This window comes from Camelus ferus, chromosome 27 (genome assembly GCF_009834535.1).
Source record: "Camelus ferus isolate YT-003-E chromosome 27, BCGSAC_Cfer_1.0, whole genome shotgun sequence".
NCBI classification, from domain to species: Eukaryota; Metazoa; Chordata; class Mammalia; order Artiodactyla; family Camelidae; genus Camelus; species Camelus ferus.
Genome location: NC_045722.1, coordinates 4734410 through 4759331, shown reverse-complemented (window position 1 = coordinate 4759331; position 24922 = coordinate 4734410). Strand labels below are relative to the sequence as shown.

The following is a 24922-nucleotide window of genomic DNA, read 5'->3' as shown; positions in this document are numbered from 1 at the left end:
TGGAGAGAAAAAAGACAAGAAAAGATAGAGAAGAAAGAGCATGATAAAGTGAGAAAGAGGTAAGAAATAGAGATTGACAAGCTATGCAGAGCAATAGAAAGAGAGAGGCTTAGAAAGAGAAACAGAAAAGAAATAAAGAAAGAGAAAGAAACTGTGATATACAGAGATGAACACTGAAAGTGAGTAGAGACCATGGTAAATGTTTAAAAACCCAGAACTAATAAGGGTTGAGAGAGACCCACTTGGAGTGATGAGGCTCGGAGTGAAAGACAGGATTTTATTGTGAGTGATGTTTATGCTGTAAACCTCCTGTGGGATATCTACAGCTTGACCCAGCCTCTGTCCTGCCAGCCAATGGCTCTTGCCCTCCACAGTACCCTCTGCCCACATCACCCTGGGCCTGGAAGGGGGCCTCAGTGGGTGGGAGACACTGTAAGGGATTCTTTGCCCAGAATAAGGGCTCTTTGTCTGACTCCAGCCTGCTGAGAGTGGGGCCTCACTCCCACAGCTGGGATAGAAAGGGGGCAGGAGTGAAGAAAGGCAGACAAGAATTAATGCAAAAGAGAGAAGAAAAAGGAGGGTGCTTCAGGGGCTGTGGAGGGTTGAGCAGAAAGCATAATCTATGCCAGTCAGGACAGAAGAGTCGTGGGCTGAAGGGCAGGACAACAGGGTTCTGCTTTTGGTCCTGTGCTTGGTCCACTCACATGGTCACTGCTGTCTATCCCTGCTTTAAGGCAAGCCTTAACTGATTTACAGAGTTGTGAGAGGACCCAATGAAATGGTGAATAGGACCCTGAGGAGGTTATCAAGCATGGCTCTACAGGAGAGATGTTAGGTGTCCATGAGGGCCCCAGGAAAGATACATGGGTTCATATGAGTCTTCAGGAGAGGTATCTGATGTTCACAATGAAGGTTCGCAGTGGAGATGTCTTGGATCCACATGGGATTTACAGGAGATATCTTGTAGTCCTACAGGATAAATGTTTGGGTTCCCATCTGATGGCCACAAATGAATTTTCCCCTATTAGGAGAATTAGAAGGGCCTCCTATTTGGCTAACAACTGAGGCAGGAAAAGTGCCCAGGTCCAAAATAAGTAAGAAGCCCATCATTGTCCCAGTGGATCGCACCTTCAGAATCTGGGTAAATAGAAGAGAACAGTGCTTCATGAGTGACAATCATTTAAACAAACTTTTATTCAACAAGCATTTGCTGGTCACCTATGAGAAGCAGCATAGTGCAGTGTTTAAGAATATGGACCTAGAAGGCAGACTGCCTTCCCCATTCCAGTTGTGTACATTTAAGCAAGGCATTCATCCTTACTGAATCTTAGTTTTCCACATATGCAAAATAAAGATGATGATAACAGTATTTATGTCTTACAGTTCCCATGAGGATGAAATGAATTAACACGTGTAGGCATATGTAACACATGGAATAGTGCATGGTACACAATATGTATTTAATAAATGTTAGCTCGTACTATGTGCCATGCTCTGGGGGCATGTCTGGGACATGTATTTCTCATGGAGAAAGGCAGGAGTGAAAAAGCTTGAGCCAAACCATACAATAACACATTAAAAGCTTCTTCTCAAACGTGATGAATATCATATCTGCTCATGTGCCACATATCAAAGCATGACCTATGGCTAATGCATGGGCAACAGGGAAACTTGCTCCCTCTAGTGGATGCAAGGCATGACAAACACTAGGGATGTTTAATCCTATAGCAGGGAGGGAGCAAATGACTGGGAACAGTAAGACAGTCACCCGTTAAGCCAGCTCCAGACTGCTGATATTTTTCTGCTCAGCTATGGCTGAATAAGGCATGTCCACCCAATGGTTTCTGCAAGAATATCTATGTTATAGGACAGTAAACAACTGGAAAGAAACGAAGACTGACATTTACTGAACCCTAAATATGTCTGAGTGAGATGCTAAGCCTCATGACTGTACTATAAAGTAAATGGTTTTATCCCCGTTTTGTAGATGAGGAAAGTGAGGTTCAGAGAGGTAAAGTGATCAAGGAAATAGAATGGATGTAACTAAGAAGAGGAAGAACAAGTATGTTTAGGATGGGTTTCCCCAGAAGCATACACTGAGATAAGGATGTGAGTACAAATGATCTATTTGAGAGAGATCCCGGGAAGCACTAGTAGAGAAATGGAGGAATTTGAAACAAACAAATAAAAGTAACCCAATTCAGGGTGCAATAATGAGCAGGTTACTACTGTGGGCAATAGTGGCTCGATCCTACTGGGGACCTCTGGGACATAGTGCAGAGTACAATGCAGTGGTCCTACCAAAAGAATGAGGAAACCAAGGGTTGAGGGCTGCTCCTGGCACTTCCAGATTTCCCTGTGTCTGAGCAAAGAAAGCCCACAGGCAGAAAATCTCAGGGGCTTACACGCTCAAGACTATAAGAATAAGAATATATGCTCTAAGACTATAAGAAGCCATCAGGAATGGCTAGATGAGCACGCGAGGGCACTATACAGTAGCATATACTACAACCAAGATCTAAATCCAAGTCCGTCTGGCTCTCAAGCCACATCATGCTGCTGTTAGTCCTATGGAAGTTTGCAACCTGGAGTTTCCTTTCTTAAGAAAGAGACTCCTGCTCCCTCAACCTTACTCCATGCTCCTGGTCTTATGAGATGCCAAGTCTCTGACACTTCTGTAAGTATGTATGCCTGATAGCATAGCACTGAGCATACAGTGATGCAAATTCTTGCCTGTAGAGCCATGGCACTGTCAGAGCAATTCATTCAGTTCACTCATTGGTGGGCAACCTAGAGCTCAGAGGGTTCACTCTAGACCTCCCTCTACAGTGCCTCTCCCCGCCACACCTCCTTCCTACAACCTCACTCCCCATGTTTGTCTTCTCTCCCCAACCAGACTGGAACCTCCCCAAGGCAACCCACAGTATGCAAGAAAATATTTTCAAGTCACATATATAATGAGACTTTCATTTGGAATATATGAAGAATTCTTACAACTCAATAATAAAAAAAAGATAATTTACTATAAAAATAAGCAAAGGATCTGAATAGAAATTCCTCCAAAGAAGATAGACAGATGGCTGATAAGCACATGAGAAAGCATGCTCAACATCATTAGTCATCAGGGAATGCAAGTCAAAACCACAATGAAATACCACTTCACATCCACTAGAATGGTTATAATCAAAAAGACAAATATTAATAAGTATTGATGGGAATGTGCAGAAATTGAAACCCTATACACTGCTGGAAGGAATGTAAAATGGTACAGCCACTTTGGAGAACAGTCTGGCAGTTTCTCAAAGAGTTAAACATAGAGTTACCATTTGACTTATCATTTCTACTCCCAGGTATATACCCAAGAGAAAGAAAAATGTATGTTCACAAAAGACTTGCAAATTCATTGCAATTTTATTCATAGTAGCTAAAAACCAGAAACAGCCATCAACAAGAGAATGAATTAAAAAAAAAAACCAAGAGAATGAATAACCAAATTATTGTATATTCAGACCTTGGAATATGAATTAACAATAAAAATGAATAAGCAACCGATAACTACAACAACATGGATAAATCTCAAAAATATTATGTTGAGAAAAATAAGCCAGACCAAAAAATGTATACTATATGATTCCACTTATATGAAGTTAAAAACCAGAAAACTTAGTGTGATAGAAGAATAGTTGTTCCTGGCTGGGGATGGAGGTAGACTGACTGAAAAGGGACAGAAAAGAAATTTCTGGGGTAGTGGAAATATTCCAGATCTTGTTTGGGATGATAGTTATAAGGTATATAAAATCATCAAAACTTACCAAACTGAAAACCTAAGATCTGTGCATTTTGTTGATTATAACTCAGGAAAGGACTGCTAGCTTTAAAAATGGGGATCCCTGGGGTAGCTTGAGTCCAGAAAACATACATCATTCCAGACCTCCAAGCTCTTGCCTATACCGGAAACCCAGGTCAGAGACCACCTCTCACTGCTTCTCTTCTACCAGCAGTGCCTCCAGTAGACCACTTGGGGGCACTCACGCCTGCTCTTGCACTTGGCATCCTCTAACACTTGCAGAGCCAATTCTCCACCAGCTATGTTGCTCTGCTGGCAGCTGGAAGTGCTGGGCATTGGGTAGCCTGCTGGCCTACACACAGCTCATTTTCATCACCATCACCTCTTGCAGGCTTGCCAGCAGCTCTGAACGTGTAAACACTCACTGCTCACGTGAGTTAGAACAGGAGTGCACTCCCCAACCTGCTCCCACTAACTGTCCAGAGAGAAAAAACACCCTTCACAAGTCCCAGCCTGGGTCTGGCCTGGTAAGCACTGACCTTGGTCGCTGGCTGAGCCCCTGGATACCAAATCCACAGAACACACTCCAGTCCTTACCTGCCTGACAATTTGGGTACATTGCAAAGCCAGTCTTGCTTTTCCTCCACAGTCTTCCTTCCCCCTCCTCAGTCCGATACCTTCTCCACTGGCAACTTTGCCCTCTGCAAAGCCCTGCGCTACCTCTGAGGTGCCCGGAGCTCCCAGAGCTCTATCTCTGGTTTGAATTCTCTTCTGCATTCCAACCCCATCTCAAACTGGGACTCCAGACATTTTCCCTATATTTGTTCCTCTGTGATCCTGCCTCTAAAAATGGCCCTATCATCAGCGAGAAGACACATTGACATCATGTACCTCCTGATAGGCGTCACTGATTTCTGTGATGTTCTTGCCCCCAAAATGCATAGCCTCAATCTAATCATGGGGAAAACATCAGACAAACCCAAATTGAGGGAAAAAATAAGTGACCAGTACTCTTCAAAAATGATTGTGTCAACCCTCAGTTATCTAAGCCAGACCCCGGGAAATTAAGTCCTATCAATTCTGCTTCAGAATCAATCCTCCTGTTTGCATCCCCACACCCACTATCCCATTTCATCGTCTCTGCAATAGTCTCCTCAAAGGTATTATATCCTCTAGTCTTTCACCACCTGACATCCTCTCAAGCCATTCTCCTCCAAGCAGTCACAGGGCTCTTAGTCATGCCACTCTCCTCCTTAGGACCCTCCTGAGGCTCCCAACCGTTCCTGTCACCCAGGACTGCTTGCAGTTCGAAGAATTCAGTTTCTCTTTTGCCTCCTTGCTTTTGCACATGCTGTTCCATCCTCTCTTCCCCTCACCTGACTCCCATCCCATCTGTTTTCCTAGAAATTTTGACTCTTCTTAGGACTGGAGCCCAGAGGACCTTCTCTAGTAGAAGCTGCTCTTTCTCCTCCCTCCAGGTACCATCAGGCCAGGTGCAGCATCCCATAGCCTGCTGGTTTCTCTCCAGCAGACACACCACACCCTGTGTCCCTCAACTTCCCACCCTCTGTCCTTCATTGTTTCTGTCAACAGCTGGGCTTCGTTCATGTTGTCCCTGTGGCTGGCTGATTTCTACTCACCCTTTGAGGGCCGCCATGAGTCGCTCCTCTGGATGGCTCCCTGGACTAGATTCCTCTGCTTGGTGCTTCTCTCTCTGCCACACAGGGCTGTTGTTACCTAGGTGCCCGATTCCTCATGAGACTGTGAGTTCCGGGGCAGGGGGGGAGGGAGCAGGTCCACCCCTGTATTGCTCACCGTCACCCCACTGCCAGTCTCAGGGAAAGGAGACCATGATCCAGCAGTGTGTTTGCGAAATGTTTAACAACTGGCTCTTTAGGGGAAGTATATATACATAAACATACACATATATTTATTATAAGTTTTAATGATATGTGTATGTAACACACAAATTAATACATAAAACCTGTTAAACAACAACTCTCCATTTCTCTCTCCTCCTCAGCTCCTGGTAACCACCATTCTACTTTCAAAATCAAAGTGAATTTGATTACTTTAAATACTTCGTGTAAGTGGGATCATACAATATTTGTCTTTTTGTGAACAGCTTTTTTTAAAACAACTATATTTTTCAAAACTTTCCAAAGCAGTAAAGTTAGTTTTCATAGAAATAATAACTCACTTTCCTTTTGCATTCATATTTCTTTGGTTTAGTTATATTTTATTAAATTATATTATTATAATAGCAAGTACAAAAGGCATAAACAGGTCTCAATACATATTGAGAATGTGTTAGTACAAGTCCTCAGAGAAGCTGACACCAAGATGAGATTAAATACACAAGACATTTATTAGGAGAAACCATCTGTTAGAGAAAATAAAGAGGGAGTCAGGTGAGCCTAGGAGAACCATCAAACCATGCTACCTGTCTGACCCTGAGTGAAAAACAGAGGGAGGAAAGGAAGTTGGGTGGAAGCATCTTAAGACTGCAGTGCAATTCCGCACTGCAAGGACAGTTTGGGGATGCCACTGGGGAGTCCTCCAGCCAAAACCACCTATCTTCCATCCATCTCCTAGGAGTGGGCCTGCTTTTATATCCCATCTGTGCTCATTCATTAGGAGCCCACAGGAAATTTGGCCTTGGCCTTGGCACAAATGCAGTGATGGGTTTCAGACTGCAGCAGCTGGGTGCCTTTGTCGATTAAGTTCCCTATAATCAGAGATGTGAGAAGCCATTCTCGCGGCCACCACAGGTAGGAACGCACAGCAGATTCTTGGTGTATAAGGTATGGATTTAGCTTGGCTACAGGTAACAGAAATCTCAAATAACAGTGACTTAAACAAGATAGGTCTTTTTATTACATAATGAGAAGTCTAGGAATAAATGAGTTGGCTCAGTGACTTTAAGATTCAGGGTAGAAATCTGCAGATTTCTCGGCCTTTCCCTCAGACTTTTGAGAGGCTTCCCAGCAACAGTCACCACGGCTTCATTGCGGGCAGCTGGAAAGAGGAAGGGCAAAGGGCCAAAGGGCAAGCCAGCTGAGTCTGTACCTCCATTTAACCAGCTTTCCAGAAAGCCCGACCCAACAATTTCCATTTATCTCTCATTGTCCTTAACTGTCACATAGTCACTCTTATTTGGCAAGGAAGTGACTCTGTAACACATTTTAGCTTTTTAACCAGGCACATTGTCTCTGCCAATAAAATCAGTGTTGTATTAGTAAGGAAGAAGGGGAGAATCAATACTGGGGAGGGTACCAGCAGCGTCTGCCACACAGTGAGCACGAACGCACTACAGAGTGGCGTGCTACCAAGTGGGTGCATTCGTGGGGCCATGGGCTTTGTTCTGGGTGCTGTCTGCAGCGGCAGTGGGGAGTTTAGCTTAGCTGATGACTCAGTGCCATGGAGGTGGTGATGAGCACTGCTACTGGGCTATTTTTATTTCACTAGAATGTGAGCTCCCCCGAGCAAGAACTGTTCTTGTGTTGTTCACTGCCGTATCCCCAGCACCTACATCCATGCCTGTCACACAATAGAGACTGAGTACATATTCTGAAGGAATGAGTGATTAATAATAGTGTTTCCTGGGTATCCTTTCAACAAATTCCTATCACCTGATGTCCCCGAATGTGGAACCTGCAAAAGCCCATTGGGGACAATGCCTCCCAACAGCACCCATTCCATTCATTCTCAGCAAGTAGCTTCTCAGCAAGTTTACACCAGTGTTATGCTTCTCATTTTTGATTTCAAGGATCTGATTGTTTTATTCTTTTGTTATTATACGTAAGTTACTATGAAAATAAGAGTATTTTTATGCATATCCTTCCTCCTCCGAAATCAAATCTTTTGGATCAATTAAAACAATAGTCAACATCATACATGACTGTCCCTACAACATTTTGGTCATTCCTGTTGCCCTGGCCTTGTTTCTCCATAGGTGCAGGGGCCTCTGTGATGCTGGGCTCCTTTGTGCATCTCAACTCTTCCCTGGGTCCAGACCCTTAGCCTCCTCCCAACCCTCATCTCTGTCTGGAACTGCTGATGATCAGCTCCACAGTCCTGAATTCTGTAGCATGGAGAACAGTTTAGCCTCTTTGATTCCTACCCTCTCACACATGTTAGCCTCAGAACTGCTTTACATTCCTAAAAATTATTAACCCCGTAGAACTTTCTAAAGGTGGGTTATTTACCAATATTTACTGTATTATAATTTAAAATAGGGAAACTTTAAAAATATTTCTGTTTTCATTCATTTAAAATAACAATAATAAACTACATGTTAATATAAAAAATATATTTTAAAAAATTATATTTTCCAAAACAAACACACAAAGATAAAGTAGTGAGAAGGCATTGTTTACAGTTTTGCATGTCTCTTTAGTGTCTTGCTTAATAGAAGACAGCTGGAGTCTCATATCTGCTTCTGCATGTAATTTCTTGCAATATCACATGTCATGCAACCTTTGGAAAATTTCATTATACATTTATGAGAGAATAAGAGTGAAAAAGGCAAAAAATATCTCAGTATTGTTATAAAAAAGTTTGACTTCACAGAGCCTCCCTCCCTCCCTCTGTGCCCATGCCAAGAAAGGGTCTTAGGGACCTCCAAAGACTTCAGGATCACACATTAAGAACCACTGTTTTAGGTGGGAAGGTATAGCTCAATGGCAGAGTTCAGGCTTAGTATGCATGAGGTCCTGGATTCAATCCCGAGTTACTGCCATTAAATAAATAAATAAATAAATAAATAAATAAATAAATAAATAAATAAAATTTAAAAAACAACCACTGTTTTAGACCATGTCCTGGGATGGGGTTGCTGACTTTTCACAACCAAAGCCCATCATTCATTCACTCAACAAACACTGACCACTTTCTGAGTATCAGACACTGTTCTGGGTGCTGCAGATGCAGCCTAGAACAAAACAAAGTCTCTGTCCTCATGGAACCTACATTCTAGTGGGAGGAGATGGGTAACAAACACTAAAATATATATCATTATATTAGGTGATAAGTGCCTTTGCCCACTAAACCTGGGCGAAGGCTTGGTGACTTCCTCGATAAATAAACAGAATGTGGCAGAAGTGACACTGTGTGCTACCCAAGGTTAGGTCATAAAACACAATACAGTTTATGCCTGGCTCTCTCTGTCACTGGATGCTCACCCTAGAATCCAGCCGCCATGCTGTGAGGAAGCTCAAACTAATCCAAGCAGAAAGGCCACCTGGAGAGCCCACATGGCAATCTGAGGCTTCCACCTGTCAGCCAGCAAGAACCAACAGACACGCAAGTAAACAAACTTCCAGACTGGAGTCTTTCAGCCTTCGAGTCTTCCAGCTGAACCAGACATGGCAGAAAAAGAGACAAGCCACCCTCACTATGCCCTGCCTGAATTCCTGTCCCACAGAATCTGTGAGCAAAAAAAAATTATTGCTTCATAAACCTCAATTTTGGATAATTCATCAGGGAGCAGTTGGTAACTGGAACAGAGGCCTCTTAGCATCCCAAGTAGGCATTCCAAAGTACTAACTTAATTAAAACAGGCCTGATTAAAATCCTGCAATGATTTCTTAGGCTGAAAGTCAAAGCTGGTGCACTGACCAGGGTATTAAAAGAGATCTCAGCAATCATTTAACCTTCTTCCCTCCAGGTTATAACTTGGCAGCTTTGGGATTCAGCTCATGGATGGAAGCAGTCCCAAAGTAGGTTAATAAGGAGGAAGTAACAATAGCCAGGCATGGGCAGTATCTAGTATCTGACATTCTTCTCCTCCTATGAAGAGGCCACATGAACAGCAGAGAAAGCCCAGAATCATCTTGTCCTGCTACCTACCGCCTACCTCCTGCCATTAAAAGCCCCTGGTTATGAAGGATTTCCAGGTGAATTTCTTATAAGTTTCATGTAGAAGCTGCATCCATGGGCCACACTGACCTGCAGACATATGTGTTCAAGGAGAGGAGTTAGCTGACGTGGTAGGCTGCCCCTAGAGATGGCTCCCGTGACTGTATATGCATGTCAGGCTTTCCATCAAGAGCTGGAGTTTCTTTTCCTGCGCCTTGAATATGGGCTGGATGGTGTGACCAATAGAATGCAGAGGAAGTAACAATGTGTGACTTCTGGGCCTGGTCCCTATGAGGCCATGCAATCCCCACTTTCATCTTTCTGAGATCAAGCCACTCAAGAAATGGGCCCAGGCTAGAGACCATGTGGAGAGAGACCCAGCCAGCACCCCTGGCCATTCCAGCCCCCCAGCTGAGGCACCAGACATGTGTGTGAAGCCACCTTGAGTGTTCCAGCCCCGGTCAAGCTCCCAGCTGAATGCAGAAGAGTGAGTGGCCCCAGATGATGCCACGTGGAACAGAACTGCACATCTGAGTCCAGCCAAACCACAGAAGCACTAGAAATAATAAATCATTGTTATTTTTAACCACCAAGTTTTAAGGTGATTTGTTAGCCAGTGACAGTTAACTGAAACAATTGGCCACATTTAAAAACCTAAACTGTCACACAAAAATATAAACTTTGAGGCTTCTTTTTTTGAAAACACTGGACCTGAATTGCTCACTTTAACTTCAGGGAGGAATCTGAAAGATGTGCTCACAACCCTCAGTGAAGATCAGTGGGTACCACAAGACAACTGTTTCAGAGAGGGGAGGAGTCCTGCCTGTTCCCATGACTTCTCTGGAGGCAGAAATGATGGGAGCTGGTGACATCCAATCACAACTATTATCTTTCCTGAGGCAGGCTCACTGGACAGGTCATTAATCAGCAAGTATGCATAATTTCTGGGCAGAGAGTGGGTTCTCCCAGGAATTTTGCAAACAAAATATGTTCTTTACCCTTATCGAAATATATCAGATTTATCTTCTGGGACACAATGGGACAAGGTGCCTTGTGATTTACTTCAGAACAACAGAAGGCAGACAGGGTTGGTTAACTTTATCTTTTGCTTAAGAGAAGGGAAGACAGTTACTTGGTGGTGACAGGGGACCCTGATGGCCATAAAGGGGATTTGACCAAGTAGCTCCTTGAACTGGCATGAACCTCAACTCAGCCAGCTTGATTTGGGGGCTCTATTCTGGGCCAGTGGGCTGGGGGCTGGGGGTGACAGGGGTATTATGTGAAAAGAACTGTTTCTACTCTCACCACCAAGGGGAGGTGGGAAAGGGACAATTACCAGGAAGAGAGGTGGCCCAGGGAAGAGGAAACTATTTCCTGGCTTCTTCTCAGTGATCCAGATCCTAGAGCCCTCTGTAGCAACAAAATTACACTGTTCATTATAAGCCTGCCTCTGACAGGATGTGATGGGAGTAGGGAACTATGTATGTAATATTCAGAAAAGCTGACACAGCCACTCCTTATTGAAATGAAGCAGAAAATGTTAAATCACACACAAGCAGAACAAAATCACTGGGTCTGTATTCCTGCCTGTCAACAAACAGCTGGGGCCCAGCAGCTCTGGCTGCCCCATGAGGGCTGACATCCTGCTCTGCTTTTTCTTCTTTATTTTTTTTAACCCTGCCCTCCAGGTTTGCCTACAAGCTTTACTGTTCAGTAGCTGAGTCTTTGGGCAAGGGTTTTAGCCTCTATCTGCAAAGTGGGAGTGATGATTGCATGGAGGTACTAGGGGGATAACCTGAGACAATTTCAAGAGGTAAATCCTATTATCATCATCATAGTTTCCATTTTATAGTAGAAGAAACTGAGGCACAGAGAGGCTCCATAGCTTGACCAAGGGCATAGCTAGCAAGTGGCAAAGCAGGGACTCAAAGCCAGGCAGTGGGGCTCCAAGCCCATACTCTTCACCACCTCTCTAGCTGCTTTTGTGCGTTAGGCAGGCATTTTGTAAGTTGTAGAAAAACTCAATGCACCCCTAAGGGATAGTTATAATCTGGGAAGGCATAAACCACGCACCTTAGCTCTGCCCCAGGTCAGAGCTGGAAGATGAAAAGCAGCCTTGGTACCCCCTCTCCCGCCTCCAGCCATGGCAGGCAAGAACCTGGCAGAGCAGAATTCTACTCTGGAGTTCCAGGACCTTCACGATGGGTAGGTAGCTATGGAGTCCTAGAACTGATGGCTTTTTGCCCTGCTTCCTCTTCCTCCTGCAGATGGTCTGGTGCCATGATTAAAAACAGACTCTGGAGCCAGACTGACTCTGGATGTGGTTCTACCTCACTTGTGAAATGGGTACTGGCTACCAACTAGCACTTGTTGTATGAAATGAGTTAGTACATGTGAGTGCATAGCACAGTGTCTGGCATGTAGTAAGTGCTAAGTAAGTGTCAGCTGTCACTTGTAACTATTCCCTCATCTTCTCAGCTCTATATCTTCCTTCCACCCAAAGTTCTCCAACATCCTGATTCTTTTATTTTTGATCAATTCCCACCTTGGAATTAGGGGCATAACCTTATCTTCAGACAGCAAAGCTGATCCAAAGGTAGAAGCAATAATGGGGGAATCTCAGGCTTTACAGCAGGTTCTTGAGAAGACTTTGCGGGGGCAACCGCTCTCCTGGGAACTCTAACTTTGCCCAAGTGAGTGCCATTTTACTACACTTGCCTCTGGAATCTGGAAGGAAGACGGAGGGCTAGTGGCAGCACCTACTCTTGGGGAGTTGGAGAAGGAGCTCCGATGGCTTCTTTTATCTCTCTTTCCCTCTCCTAGAGACCTCTCTCCTCACTCATTTTAGGCCCCGCATATCCCCTCTCACCTCTGCCTCCCAGGACTCAGGTGACATGTTCTGTTGGCTAGGAAAACATTGAATTTCACACAAGGTCAATAGCTCTTGAACTAGTGAACCACTCACTGGGTCTACAATGCAAACCTGAGAGCCAGCACAGCAGGAGGAGCAGCCTGAAGGCAGAGGCTTTGCTGGTGTTGGGACCCCTGGGTCCTATCCTGGCTGGTCCAAGGGGAAAAGCAATTATGGAGGTGAAACATGGTGAGGGGGCTGGACTAGGGTGTAGACAGAGATGGGGAGCTGGGATCAGAGCACTGCCCCAGGGCCTGGGACTCAGTCTAAGGGAGGAGGTGCCTGGCCTGAGAAGGGACTCCTGTGTCACACAGAACTCTCTCCCAGGCCGCGTTCTGCTCCAGACATCATTGCCTAGCAGTGTTAAGTTTACAAAGAACTTGGATAGCCATAGTGCCACTCAGCCTCCAGGAGAGCCTTATTGACTGCTCCTATGCCCAGGATCAAAGACTTGAAAACAATCTTAGAAATTTTGTCACTCATACATCCATTTAACAAGAAACAAATGAATTCAGCTCTCCTGAGTCAAGGTCTTTCCATATATTTGCCCCAATAAATTGAGTCCTGATTCCATCTCCTCCTAAATTTGCCTCCCAAATCTTCCCCTTCTGTTGTGGTTTTGAAATGTCTACAAATTCTTTGATACTGCTGTTCCCTTCAAGAAATGGAACCAAATTCCCCTTCAGAGGAGGCTGGGCCATAGGTAGTGTGGCTTCCTGCTTGCTTGCTTGCTTGCTTGCTTGCTTGCGCTCTCAATCGCTCTCTCGCTCGCTTTCTCGCTCTCTCTCTCTCTCTTCACTTGCTCTTGGAAAAGCCAGCTGCAAGTCATCAGCAGATCTATGGAGAGAGCCTGGTGAACAGGAACTGAGGCCTGTGACCAGCATGTGAGAAAGCTTGCAAGCAGATGCTCCAGACCTAGTCAATACCTTGACCACCACCTCATGAGAGGCCCTGAGCTAAAACCACCCCTATAAGCTGCTCTTGGACTTCTAGCCCTCAGAAATGGTAAGATGATGAATGTTTTTGCTTTAAGCTACTGAGTTTTGAGGTAATTTTTATGCAGCAGTAGTGACCAACACATCCCCCTGTCCCCAAAACCAACTCATACCTTTACTGGGGAGCTCCCATCATTTAGAAGCTCCTTTTCCCCTTATACTGGGGTGATGTAGAGCCGCTGTGTTCAAATATTTCCGGCTGCTGCTTTCTGGCTGTGGTACATTGGGCAAGTTACTTCTGTGCCTGAGTTTCCACATCTGTCAAACGATGATAGGAAGATTTCAAAGATTAAATCAGGGAATAGATGTTAGAGTACCTGGCCCAATGCTGGACACTTGATGGGGGCCTGATAAATCTGACCTCCCTTCGGCCCCCTCTAACTTTCTAGTTTGTGACTCCTTTGCATGCTCCCAAGCTCCTGCCTGGAGTGGCTCGAACTAGGACCGGGGACTTTAGGGGATCCCAATCCTCTTCCCACCACTGGAGACAGAGGAGGAGGAGACCTGCCCTGCACCAGGGATTTTCTTCCAGTACTGGAGAGAGACGCCACTTGTCCATGGGAGGCAGGGTGTCCTATTGGAAAGGTCTCCTAGCACAGCAGGGGCTGGTGCTGCATTGGAACCTTGGGCTACCGCCCAGCTACCCCTCCACCTCCTTTGAGGGTGAAAGGAGTCTGCTTTGCCACTCACTAGTCCCTATCATATTAGGAAAACTGCAATTTCCAAGGCTTTGCCCATTTCTTTTGCTTTCACCAGCTTTCTTCCCCCATCTCCCTTTAAAATTTTAAAAAATTTATTCTAATCACAAAAAAAAAAATGGAAAACAACAACAGCCAACATTTCCTGAGAACCTACCAGCCAAGGTTCTAAGACTGTTGTTACATGTCTCACAACCACTTTATGAGGCAGGTTCCTGTATTAGCCCCATTTTACAGCTGAGAAAACCAAGGCATAAGGGTTAAGTAAATTGCCCAAAGTCACAAAGAGGCGAAAAGAAGCTAATGAAGCTCAGGCTTCAGGGTCAGGACCTCACTTACACAGGCCATTTCAAAATTCTGGTCTTAATTTTGTATTCATATTTAGTAGTTCTTTCCTGAGAGAGTCCCACAAAAACTGGATGCGGCTTCAGAGGTAACAGATGCAGTGTGCTGTTTTCTTGCAGATAGTTTAAAAATACATTTACATCTATAAAAACAGATACACGGAAATACATTCCCCTCTCCCTTATTAAAAATACTCGTGGCCCTGCCTTATGGATCGCTGGTACTCGGTGTTTTTTTCTCTTTTCTTTTTTTTAAAGTCTTGACTGTCTTTCTACTTTTCTAACTGTCACGGAGTGTGAGCCTCAGACGCTCAAGTTTATTTATTCATCTTCCCAGAGTTGAGCCCTCTTCTCCCCTCCCAACCGCGTTTGCGGGTCTCTAGGATTCCTCCCTGCCTCCCCCACGTATCCTCCCTTCGCCCCGCTCCTCATCCCGGTTTCCTCTCTCACAGCGCCCCCTTCCCCGGCTATCCAAGCCCCCATCCCAGGCTTGGGTATTTCTCCCTTTCTGCCCCGGTACTTCACCGTCCACCTCCATGGGCCCCTTTCTAGCCCTCGCATCCAGCCTGCCAAACTCGCTACCCTCATTCACAGTTCCCCCCTCGAGTCTTTCCGCCCCCCACCCACGCTCCAGCTCCCCACCCTGCCCTGCCACTCCGCCGCGCGGCAGGAGCGCACAGCCGGCGGGCTACGACGCGCGCTGACAGTGTAATGAATGGCTTCAGCTGTAATTAGCGACCCGGCGGCTAATCATGATGTATATTTACATTTTAAGTGCTGCGGAGGGAGCTGGAAAGGGGAGGGAAGGGGCGGTAGGGGATGCGGGCCTTTTCCATGGTCTCCCTTCACTGACTGGGGAGCGAAGTGAATCGAGTCTTCCTACAGCTGGTGGCAGTGGAGGGGGATGGGGGTGCGGCGCCTTCCAGGGCCCACCCAGACAGACACAGAACAGCCTCATCCTCACCCTGCTTAAACGCGTAGCTCCCAGGCCCCTTCCGCCAAATTGCAGACCCCTGAGTAATCCCCTCCAAGTGAACGTTCAGCCTAGGCTTGCATACCCCCGTGGATGGAGAGCTCGCTTCTTCCCTAACCAGTCCGTTCCAACAAAGATTCTAGCCGTTCGGAGACTTTTTCTCAGGTCTAGCGAAATGGATGCCCTTTAAGTTCTACAACTGCCTCAGTCTTACAGAGCCTGAGGTTCTCCGCGCCCCGCCACGCCCTGCAGACTGTTGTGTCCTCTCCAAGCTGCTGTGCCTCCGACTCCTACGGCTATTCCTCATGGGGCCCGTGGGAGCTGGGGCGGGGGGCGAAGTACAGGATCTGAGCGGAACGCGCCCTCGAAGGCCCCTGATAGCAGCGTGAGGGAAGGAGATCTGAGAGGGGGTAGGTCATTCACACTTGGGGCTCAAAGGTCCACTTGTTCCAGTCACTCCCAAGGGGCGGTAATAGGGTCAGCCCCGGGTTCCAAACATGCTGAGGGGACGAAAACGCGAGGAGAGAGAGTGGGACCCCGGCAAGCCCAGCTCAAGACTGGGGCCCACCTCCTTCAGTCACTGTTTTGCCCCCAGCACTTTAAGGGTTTCCCGCCCGCAGCAGCAGTATGTGCTCCTTCCCGCCACGCCCCGTCTTACTCCCGCCCGGATCAGGTCGGCCCACTCTCAGCACTGTGCGTGTGCGAGTAGGGTGGAAAGATGAAAGGCAAGGCCCCAGGGCAGTTCTAGGGAGGGTCCAGCTTCTTCTCAAACCCCCTCCTGCCCATTAGCAGTTCTTCACCCACAACCTCACCTCTCTATCTTCACCGTTCATCTCTCCTAGCAAGAGATCTGGGGTCACTCCCTGGGTCTTGCAGAGTTCCCGGGGAGGGGCACCCAGTAACTGCATAACACCCCGAGGCTTCAACTTCCCACCTTCCTTCCTCCTCAAAACCTGCCTTCACCCAGTCTCCTTTTTAATAAAGAACCCCACTGGGTCCCAGGGAGCCAGGCTGACTGACAACAAATTCCATCTGGGAAGAAGAGGGATCCACGTTAGGAGGCAACAATTTCTGGCTTACCCTAAAGCATGCAGCTCTAATAGTAGACTTTCAGGCATGGATGGAGGGAGCTTAGTTCCCCTTGAGAAGGGGTCCCCTTGTTCTCATCCCATTTATCTCATGGAACAGCCTGGCCCAAAGCCTCAGTCTCCACACCCCAGGGGTGTGCGGGCGTCCGGGAGCCTCCAGCTTCAGTCAGTCGCCGCGAGGCTGAGACCTCAGTCTCCGACTGCCCGGCAAAGACCACGCGGCGACGTAGTTGTCCGAGGGCAGGCGCGGAACACAGCGGGAGCCAGCGCCTCCCGCACTCTGCTGACCGTGCACAGGCTGTCCTTGAGACGGGAATATCGGCTCCTGGGCGGAAGGGACAAAAGGAGGGGGTTGTTCCTCCGAAGAGTGGGAGAAAGAGGCCCCAGCCCCCAGCAGGCCGCTGGGAGATCTCTCATTAGGAGGGGACAACGGGCGGCCTTCAGTTGAAACGCGGAAGTGTTCGGGGAACAGGCTGGAAACGGCTTTTGCCCCGCAAACGCAGTTTTTATTTAGCTTGCCCGTTTCTGAGGATTGGCTCGGGAAGGGCTGATGACGATTATAGGGAAACTTCGCCTGACAAGTCACCCCCTGGCACTGCCATCGACCCCCACGGTGTGCGCGGCTCCCTCGCCCCTGAAGCGGAGGACAAGACTGGACGCGAGAGGCGGGTGAGGCAAGGACAAGGGCGGGCCGGGCCGAGTTAGGGGCGGGGCCTGGCGGTAGGGGCGGGGCTCCCAGGCTCCCAGGCGGGGCCTCCTCTGAAGGCGCGGAGCACTCGGCTCCGAGAGCGCGGAGTAGAGCAGCGCCCACTAGAGAGAAGTGGAAGACGAAGATCGCACGGTCCCAGCCCGCCTGCCAGCGTCCACGCCGCTCCCACACCCTTACCCCTGCCGGCCCTTGCCGGACGCGACTGGCGGCCATGCAGCCCCGGGGCTGAGGCGGCCCCATGGCGAAACCCACGTCCCCGCGGTCCCGGCAACGACGGCGCATGGAGAACTTCCGTAAGGTGCGCTCCGAGGAGGCGCCGGTGGGGAGCGGGGACGAGGGAGGCGGCCCAGGCTCCGGCCCCTTCGCGGACCTGGCGCCGGACGCCGTGCACATGCGGGTCAAGGAGGGCAGCAAGATCCGGAACCTGCTGGCCTTCGCCACCACCAGCATGGCGCAGCCAGCCACGCGCGCCATCGTCTTCAGCGGCTGTGGTCGGGCCACCACCAAAACCGTCACGTGCGCCGAGATCCTCAAGCGCCGCCTGGCGGGCCTGCATCAGGTCACGCGGCTGCGCTACCGGAGCGTGCGTGAGGTATGGCAGAGCCTCCAGCCGGAGCCCACGCCGGGTCAGAAGCCTGACGAACCAGCCGCCAGTCTCAGTGTACTTAAGAACGTGCCCAGCCTCGCCATCCTACTTTCCAAGGATGCGCTGGATCCGGGCCAACCCGGCTACCAGCCCCCGAACCCCTATCCTGGCCCCTCGTCCCAGCCAACAGCGCCGACGACATCCAAGAGGAGTCTAGGGGAACCCGCAGCTGGAGAAGGCTGCGCAAAGAGGTCACAACCTGAACCAGGTGCTGCGGAAGAGGACCGGACGGCCTGAGAACTGCGGCCTCTGAGCCACCTAGGCAGGCTCGATCCTACTTCCAGAGCATCCACCTTGACACACACCTTCAGCCTTTCATGACTTGGTACTCTGGAGCCCACAGCCTGAACTCAGCTCTTCTGACTGGCCGCATGGACCCCAAGGCGACAAGAGAGGGACCCCAAGGAAGTTTCGTGGTGTGGTTGCTCCCCCACCTGTGTTGCCTGATGACACAGAACTCCACCTTCAGCTTTTCGGAACCATAGGGGACCTTCTTCCAGGAGGGAATGGTGGGCAGCAGCACTCTTGAGCCTTGCTCAGGACCCCCAAGGGTAAAGGCACCCAGGATTCACGAGGGGGGGCCTGGAGTGTGGAAGCTGAGGAGAGCTCTTGGAATCGTTCCACCGGTGTTGGTTGAGGGCAAGGGTTCAGAAACCACTGCTGGAAGGCAGAGGATTCTGAATTGTTGGGGGGGGGGATGGCTTATTCTGCCCTTCACTGTAGGACAGTTTCCTTTCTAGTTTTCCATTCCCTGCTTTTAAGGAGCATCCTGAGATCGTGGTGGCAGGGGCATTTCCATGGGCTCTAGCTCTTTCAACATCCCCCTTTCCCCATGCTGGCCCAGAGGGAGAGACACAGGACAGAACTCTCCATGCCTCCTCCCCTGAGCAGTCTTGCTTCCAATAAAACAAACACAAAAATGGCTCTGTCCCCAGGTTTTTTTCCTAACCACTTGCCTGTACAGAGACTGCTCTGGCCTGCCCCCTTGTGTCTCAGTCCTCTCCAGCCTGGAATTCTTAGCCTTTGGAGTCCTCAGGGTCAGAAACCAGACAGCTTCAAAATGGTGCAGGGAGCACGCTGCCAAGTCCCTGGCTTCTCCCTTTCTCAGCCCTCCCTGGCTGGCTATAGCCTCGGGGGCTTGTGGCCAGAAAGAGACCTTTGTCTGCTTATGCATTACCGCTGAGGGAAGAGAGCAGCACATTGCTTTTCTAGAAGGGGAAGGAAAAGCAAGCATCAGTGAACTCTCCTAGGGGTCACTGCCAAGGGTGGCAGACCCTACTGGGGTCCCTAAACCTGCAACCTCCTGCCTATAGACAGCCTTATCCAGAAGGCTGGCACAGAGCACCGCCTCCCCATGGATAGGATCTCCCCTTCACTGCTCTCTCTGAGAAAGGACAACACACCCTTGGGAGAGGGGGAGGGAGGAGAGAGACTAAGCACAAATCCACTGCTGGAAATTACTATTCAGCAGAGAAGCTGAAACTTGGGCTGTGAATCACTGCAGCCTCCCTGATAAGCTGCTGCCTCTAGCCCTGCACAGCTGTCTGTTGAGAGATAACGGCCTTATAAGCCTTTCTGCCAAACTCCAAATCAGGTGGGGGTGGTGGGCAGAGTGCTGTGTGCTGGAAGAACTCTAGCTGTGGAGGCGGGGGTGGGCACAGAGATCCAGGATCTCAGAAGCAGACCCTGCCCCATGCACACTTGACAGCACCCTTGGAAAGGAGGAGATGGGGAAGAATGTAAGTCACTTTACAGGCGGAAACCTGAAATAAATCCTTCTGCTGGTGACAAGAGGTAGGTTTCCGCAGCTGACAGAAGGGGCACTTCAGGGAGTCCACCCCCATCTCTGCTTGAGCTTTGGATCGGTGAGCGCTGTCATACAGGCTCTGGCACTAGTTGCCCTCCCCAATTTCTTGTTCTTGATGAGTCCCTGGGGGAGGGCCAAGGGGTTTGAGTGTGCTTGTCTGACCTCTCAGGATGGCCCAAGAAGTGTGGAGAGAATGTAAACTATCCTGACAACTAAGGTGCCCTGGGCTGGTCCTGGGCTTCTGCATCCAAAGTAAATGATAAAATTTGGAAAAGGTCCTGTACGGTAGAATCTTAAGAGAGACTGGTCTTTTTTTTTTTTAACATTTTTTTTTATTGAGTTATAGTCATTTTACAATGTTGTGTCAAATTCCAGTGTAGAGCACAATTTTTCAGTTATACATGAACATATATATATTCATTGTCACTTTTTTTTTTGCTGTGAGCTACCATAAGATCTTGTATATATTTCCCTGTGCTATACAGTATAATCTTGTTTAACTATTCTACATTTTGAAATCCCAGTCTGTCCCTTCCCACCCCCCGCCCCCTTGGTAACCACAAGTTTGTATTCTATGTCTATGAGTCTGCTTCTGTTTTGTATTTATGTTTTGTGTTTTTTTTTAGATTCCACATACGAGCAATCTCGTATGGTATTTTTCTTTCTGTTTCTGGCTTACTTCACTTAGAATGACATTCTCCAGCAACATCCGTGTTGCTGCAAATGGCGTTATGCTGTCAGTTGTTATGGCTGAATAGTATTCCATTGTATAAATATACCACATCTTCTTTATCCAGCCATCTGTTGATGGACATTTAGGCTGTTTCTATGTCTTGGCTATTGTAAATAGTGCTCTATGAACATTGGGGTGCAGGTGTCATTTTGAAGAAGGATTCCTTCTGGATACATGCCCAGGAGCGGGATTCCTGGGTTATATGGTACGTCTATTCCTAGTCTTTTGAGGAATCTCCATACTGTTTTCCACAGTGGCTGCACCAAACTGCATTCCCATCAGCAGTGTAGGAGGGTTCCCTTTTCTCCACAGCCTTAAGAGAGACTAGTCTTGATTCTGAAAAAGGGCCAATTTTCTAAGACCACAAGTGTCTGAAGTCCTGATCACTAAGACTGTGCAAGCAGAGATTGTCAGGGGAGGCCACACCCTTCTCTTTTGATGCCTTGGGTCAGGTAAGTCCCCTTCCAGCCTAGAAACATCCTGCAGCGTGAGGAGGTGAGGGGCATGTTGTTTCCCCACCTGCAGAACGTTAACCTGCCTGCGTTGTGGGCTGAGTTTCTGCCGCCCACGCTAGAAAGCAGGTTATGAAACTGACTTTCTTTTCTGCACCCCTGCTCTACCCTAGCAGCTTCAGTTCCCAGGATTTTGATAGGTGCTCATGGGAGCCAATGGAACTCATCATCCATGAGCACCCCAACCCTGCCTTACCATCCTCTGGCCCTGCTAACCCAAGATAGGCTCCAAAGGAAGAAGACAGATATCCTGTACATCCCCACCCACAAGGCTGAAGTGGAAACCTGAGAAGTGCTGGAATAAGGTGGGAGGGGCTAGGGGAGCACCTCAGAGCTGGCTCACTTCAGGAGCTAACTCGTGGCAGTATGGGACGGAATGGGAACCCCCTCCACCATGAGATCCCACCTTCCCAATAGTGGCCTCTATCCAAGCACCTGCCTTGGGCACTTCCAGGCTAGAAGTGGCAGTGAAAGCTCACACCCACAAAACTGTCAGGTCACACAGTCAAAATCCATTTGGGGACATAAATGTATACAATCCAAGGCCAGAGCTTGAGGTCAGATGGGCAGTGGGCCCCAGTTGGCCCTTGAGGGACTCCAATGTTGCACCAGGTCTAGGTACAGGGTGGGGCTAAGGGGAAGAGTCACAAGATAATCAGACATTGTTTCTACCTCAAGGATGTCCAGTCTGTAGAGGAGAGAAAGAAAAGAAAGTGACAGCATAAGGCAGTGATAGTGGAAGAAGGTGGGGGTTCTGAGAAGAGGCACCTAATTCACTCACATGTACTGATGGAGCTGGTTCCTCAAAGACCAGGAGGAGTTAGTCAGCTAAACAAGTCTGGACAAGGAATTCCAGGCAGAGCACAGAGAGATGATGCTGCATCTGGTGAGAGGCAGGTGGGACTGGAGCACCAGGTGGGACCTAGGTCACAAGGAGCCTCCCTGAAGGAAGTGAGGGGCCAATGGAAGCCAGGCAGTGCCCCAGTCTGTTTGGTGTTTGAGAAGGATCCCTCGGACACCAGCAGGGGATTTTAAGGGGCCTGACTACATTCAGGACACTACGGAGAGGTAGGAGTGGGGTAATGGCAGTGGGGACAGATTTGCGAGCTACCCAGACTAGGTAGGATTCCACTGCCATTACAGCCAGGACAAGGAGGGCTTCTCCTTGGGCACTAACCCTAGCTTGGTCAGGACTTAGCCTGCATTCCTGACATCACAGGTGTCATGCTATGCAAGGACCAAACAACAGATGGATCTGGAGTAGGGTATAGGGGGTGGGGTCCACAGCTTCAAATTGGTGAAGGTTTTAGAAGCTTTTGTCCACTGGCCATGAATCTGCCAGGGAACGTTCACTGCACAGTTGGGGGAAGACCTGGGTCAGACACACTCCCACCTGCCACACGCACCTCCTGCACACACTCCCTTCATCTCCTGGCCCCCACTCTATTAGTTGTTTTGGATCATTGCTATGCACACGTTGGCCACTAGGGACTCTCTAGTCCCCTCAAATTCACTGAGATGTTGAAATACCTACAGGTCTTCCAGTGACAGGGGTAACTGAAGGAAGGGGAGAGGAAGGAGAGGAGGGAGAGTGGGAGGGAGGAAGGAAGGAAGCAAGGAAGGAAATATAGCCACAGGAAGGTCTCCTTGGTGACACCAGGTTTCTTCCTGTCAGAGCACGGATCTTAGTTTATAATTGTGCCCTCATTAGTGTGAACCTCTGGTTGTCAGTCACCCCAATAAACCAGAAGCCATGATTGAATGGATCTTGCCTGCCTTGCTCTCTACCCAGCTCTTGGAACACAGGAAGCCCACAGAGAGCTATTGACTGAGTGAATCAAGACTAGCTGAGCCAGATTTCAGTCACATCAAAGTCCTTAACTGTCCAGCCTCATGGATAGTAGCCAAAGTCTCTCCATCCCCACCACTGCTTATTCCCCCATCTGGGCCCTTGGGTTCTACCTACTCTTTGAAGAATCTAAAGGTCACCACAGCGATTAGGTTTGTATATCCAACTTGAGGATCTGGTGTTGTTTCTGATACCTGCTGACTATCATACTTGTTGGGAGTTGAACTGCGTCGCTCTGAGAGGTATGTTGAAGTCTTAACCCCTGGTACTTGTGAATGTGACCTTATTTGGAAATAGGGTCTTTGCAGATGTAATTAATATGGAAGATCAGGTCATATTGAAGTGCGATAGGTCCTTAACCTAATATGTCCTTACAGGAAGAGCAGAAGAGACAGACACACGGAGGGAAGAACAGCATGTGAAGATGGAGGTAGAGATTGGAGTTATGCAGGTACAAGCCAAGAAATGCCAAAGACCGCCAGCAAATAACAGAAGCTAAGAGGCACAGCACAAGCCTTCCCCAGAGCCTTCGGAGAAAGCATGGTCCTGCTGGCAGCTTAATTTTGGGTTTCTGGCTTCCAGAACTATGAGGGAATACATTTCTGTCGTGTGAGGTCGCCCCGCCTGTAGTACTCTGTAAAAGCGGCCTTAAGAATACAGCGGGTATTCTCACCACCGTCAGCGGGAATAGGGAAAAAGAATATGGGGTGCTTGCCAAGATCCTTGTTATCAGAATTTCCAGTCCTGCATGGAGAGACTCTCTGCAGGCTTGTGCTAGCAAATGTAAAGCCTGGTGTCATGCTGAACAGATCACAGGCTTTGCAGGAAGTGAGACTGACTGTTATCTGGAGCAAGTTAATTCTTCTCTGAGCCTCAACTTCCTCACCTGCAAAAATGGGCCAGATTGTTGTGAGGATAAGGGATATAATAATACCAGGCTTCCTGACCTTTAATCATCAGAATCACCTAGGGCATTTGTTAAAAATGTAGACTGCATGTTATATGTTAATTATACCTCAATTAAAAAAAAACACAGATTGCCAGGGTTGACCGTCAAAGCAACAGGATCAGAACCTCCCAAGAAGGACCTGGAAATGGGCATTCTGCTAGGGTCCTCACGTGGTTCTGATGATTAAGCAAAGCTGACTATTCCCCAAGATAACATATGGAAGGAGCCACACTCTCACTGGTAAGAGAGATACAAAGTTAAATCCCCTTTCCTTTCCCTTCCCATTCAGCTATGGAGAGAGTCTCAACTGTTCAAGAACTGTTGAGAGCTGCCCCCTACAGGTGATGATGGGAAAGAGAGGCTCTTGGCTCAGGGAGCTGGGGGCACAGGAAGAAACCTTTAGGACAGCAGCTAATGGACTCCAAGCACAAAGCACCCCAGCCCTGGGCCCTGTTTCCTGACAGGAAACTGAGGGTGTGGGACCCAGCTCAGACAGCTACAAAACTGAGCTTTCTTTGTTTAAAAAAAATTATAAGGCTGTGGAAAACTTGGAACCTGCATACATTGCTAATGGGAATATAGAACGGTGCAGGCTGCTTTGGAAAAGTCTGGCAGTTCGTCAAAAAGTTAAACATAGACTTACCTAATCACCTATATAACACTCCTAGATATATACCCAAAATAATGGGGCACACACGTGCACACAAATATTCACAGCAGTCTTATTCGTAATAGCCAAGAAGTGGAAACAACTCAAATGTCCATAAATTCATGAATGGATAAACAAAATGTGGACTACCCATATGATGGAGTATAATTCTGCCTTAGAAAGGAAGTAAGTACTGATTCACATTACAAATTTCTGAACCTTGAAAACATTATGTAAGTGAAAGAAACCAGGCACAAAAGAACATTCATATTTATATGAAATGTCCAGCATAGGCAAATTCACAGAGACAAAAAGTAGGCGGAATAGGGAGCAACTGCTGTTGCGTATGGAGTTTCTTTCTGGGGTGATGGAAATGTTCCGGAATCAGGTAGCGATAATGCTTATACAACATA

The 24922-nt window shown here is 48.0% G+C and overlaps 1 protein-coding gene across 1 annotated transcript; it reads left to right on the top strand.

Annotated features, from left to right (window-relative positions):
• Positions 1-16974: 16974 nt before the first annotated feature.
• On the top strand, positions 16975-18932 carry RPP25 (ribonuclease P and MRP subunit p25). The gene has a single exon (XM_006182048.3). It carries the CDS (start codon positions 17603-17605, stop codon positions 18245-18247), a length of 645 nt encoding a protein of 214 aa, XP_006182110.3. The 5' UTR covers positions 16975-17602; the 3' UTR covers positions 18248-18932.
• Positions 18933-24922: the final 5990 nt, after the last annotated feature.